Genomic DNA, 2,744 nt, shown 5'->3' with positions numbered 1-2,744 from the left:
GTGGAAGAGGACGCCAGGGCGACAGAAGCTTGGTTTGGTGTAGAAGGCTTCCAGCCGTACATGTTTGAGGTCTGGATCTGATTTTCAACCATAATCCCCCAGATTATGGAGGATGGAGGACGACCAGAGCTGCTCTCAGAGGGTCTGCTCGTTTCTCTTTGTCTCTCAGATCCGAGCATCAGCAGACAGGCGGAGTCACAGGAAGGACTGATGATTCAGCAGCTGGTGGCTGACAGCGGACGATGGCAGCAGAGTGACAAAGTAGCAAACAGATGAGAAGAGTCGCAGGTAGCGACGCTCGCTGCAAACATCTCAGCAATCTGAGACCGAGGGAGGGCTGACTAAACCAGATCCTTCAGGTTTGCTCTAATGGCCACAGATTAAAACCAAAGATTCTGCCTTTAGGTTCAGAAATCATCGCCTCAGAAACACACAGTGTCTAAATGAATGTTATAATTAGCAGGGATAATGAGGGCCTTAGATCAGCTCAGATGTTTCTAGGTAGATGTCACCCGTTTCTTTGAAGGAAGCCATCGTCAGGTTTGTTTCTGCGCCTCCTGCTCCAGCCTCTCAGAGGAACCAGCAGGCGGCTGATCAGAGGTCAGTCTGTGTGGGACAGGAGATCAGATGCGGTTCGATGGGCTCCACTTATCAAAGGAGCTTCTCTATCCATCTTCCCACCAACCGTCTCATGTGGCTTCATGGTTTTCCATCAGTGTCTCTGGAAAAATGGCCGAAAGGGTTTCAGACACCAAACCTCAGAAGAGGACAGAGGATCTATAAAGAATCAGCTCCATGTGATCAGAACGTGGAGCCTCCAGCTGTCAGTCATGGAGATCAGATGATGGACAGGTCTCCATCATCTGTGCTGGACTGGATTGAAAGCTCCAACCAGAACTGGTACCAGGATCTGGGCTCCATCCCAGTCCGGTCTCCATGACCTGGAGTTCTGCAGACCTGCACCTACAGGCCTCAGCAAGGTAGAGACACTTAGCCCGGATCATCAGCAAACATCTGCAGAGGAACCAGGAGGCAGTGGAGATGCTCAGGAAGGGTCTCCTTATGCGCTGATAGTCTGACTTCAGCTTAGATTTAACAACCTGAACATGTCTGCTAACACCAACCACACCTGGCTGATAGGAAGGATGATAGGAATGGAGCTAACTAATAACCAACCAACTAACTACTGACTAAACCAACTAACTACTGAGAGAATCACCAACCTAATGGCAGAACCATCTCGGTAACAGAACCACCCAGCTCAGGGGTGGACTACTCCAGTTCCTGGTGGCCGGTATCCTGCTTTTAGATCCACCCTCGCTCCAACACACCTGGATCCCATCACTGAGTCACCTTCCCAGGTGTGTTGAACCAAAGGAACATCTAAACGTTGCCGGATCCCGGCCCTCAGGACCTGGACTAGCCTACCACTGACCTAGCTAATGACTGAACAAGCTAGCTGCAAACCAAAGCACCGACCTAAGAACTTTATCAAGATGTCAATGTGAGACGGGCCTTTGGGTTCTTCTGGGTCAGCAGTGGTTCTGGTCTTGGAACCTTCTGGATCCTGATGTCTGTCCATAACCGAGGCGGTTAGTCAGGCCTGCAGAGATCTAGATGTTGTTCTTGGACCTTCTGGCTGATGTTGGAGGTTCTGCCTCTCCGTCTGTAGATGATGGGTCTGACCTCTGAAGTCCAAAACCTTGGAAATGATTCTGAGATCTTTCTAGACTGATGGGTGCTGCGTTCACACCGGGCGCGGTTTAGGTGTCAAAGTCTAATTTACATGGAAAGTCTATGGCGGCGATGGCGTTGAGGGGTCCAACAGCGCGTCTGAGCATCAGGAGCATCCGAGCGTTTAACGCTGGAGTTCAGTAAATGAACTTTAGCTGCTGGACGCTGCAGCGTCAACCAATCAGGAACGCTGGGATAGAGACTTCCTGTCCTGTAAAGGATTCCTTAGTTCTACGGGTCAGACAGTAAGGAGGTTCTGGTGCCGATCGACCCAGAAGTCGGTTATGATTCTATGAGATTTTTGTTTTTTCCAGTTGATCTGATTTTAATATAAAAAATGTAAAATAGGCATCAATCCGTAGGAACTGCGAACATCCAGAAGTGGACTCAGAGTGAGACCTGAACACAGAACCTGAGGCGGGTCACAGGAACCTGGGAGATTCCTCAGACCTCACCGCTCTTCATTATCACCTCCCTGTGAGACCAGCAGCCTCCTCCTCCTCCTCATTCCTCTCCTGCTGACCGATCCAGGACCTTCTCCTGGAGACACTTTGGTTTCCAATCAGAACCTCTGCAGGACCGGATCAGAGCTCCACCAGGTTAAAGGTCATGATCACTCACCTACCTGCCTGTAGAAACCAGGAGTTACCTGCTGCAGGAGGAAGGAGAGGAGGAGAGGAGGAGAAGGAGGAGGAGGAGGAGGTTTCTCACCCAGAAGATGAAGGAGTAGAGCAGCAGCAGCATCTTCAGGAAGAAGATCACCGGCTTGGTCTCCATCCTCCTGGGAGCCATCCTCTGACTGGAACTGGAGCTCCTGCTCCTCCTTCTCTGTCTTTCTATAAGCTGAGGAGTAAAAGCTCCCCCTGCTGGGTCCGACTGGAACTGCAGCTTCTTCTGCCTTCAAGCTTTTCCTTCTTCTCCGCCTTTCAGGATCAGTTTGGTCAAAGAGAGGCTGGTTCTGGATCCAAGCTGCTGGAGGTGGGAGTTTTCTGAGGGGGTGTGGCTGCTGT

The 2,744-nt window shown here is 50.8% G+C and overlaps 1 protein-coding gene across 1 annotated transcript in view; it reads right to left on the bottom strand.

Moving 5' to 3' along the window:
• Nucleotides 1–2,669, bottom strand: part of LOC107104319 (tetraspanin-7-like) — a 4,823-nt gene extending 2,154 nt beyond the window's left edge. The window contains exon 1 of the mRNA XM_015404303.1: nucleotides 2,446–2,669. Within this exon, the coding sequence (XP_015259789.1) occupies nucleotides 2,446–2,526 (81 nt within the window). The 5' untranslated portion in view covers nucleotides 2,527–2,669. The remainder of the gene's footprint in view (nucleotides 1–2,445) is intronic.
• Nucleotides 2,670–2,744: the final 75 nt, after the last annotated feature.

Source organism: Cyprinodon variegatus, unplaced genomic scaffold, assembly GCF_000732505.1.
Source record: "Cyprinodon variegatus isolate N-32 unplaced genomic scaffold, C_variegatus-1.0 Scaffold1689, whole genome shotgun sequence".
NCBI lineage: Eukaryota > Metazoa > Chordata > Actinopteri > Cyprinodontiformes > Cyprinodontidae > Cyprinodon > Cyprinodon variegatus.
Note: the sequence above shows the minus strand (reverse complement) of the source record. Positions and strands in the feature narration are given on the sequence as shown.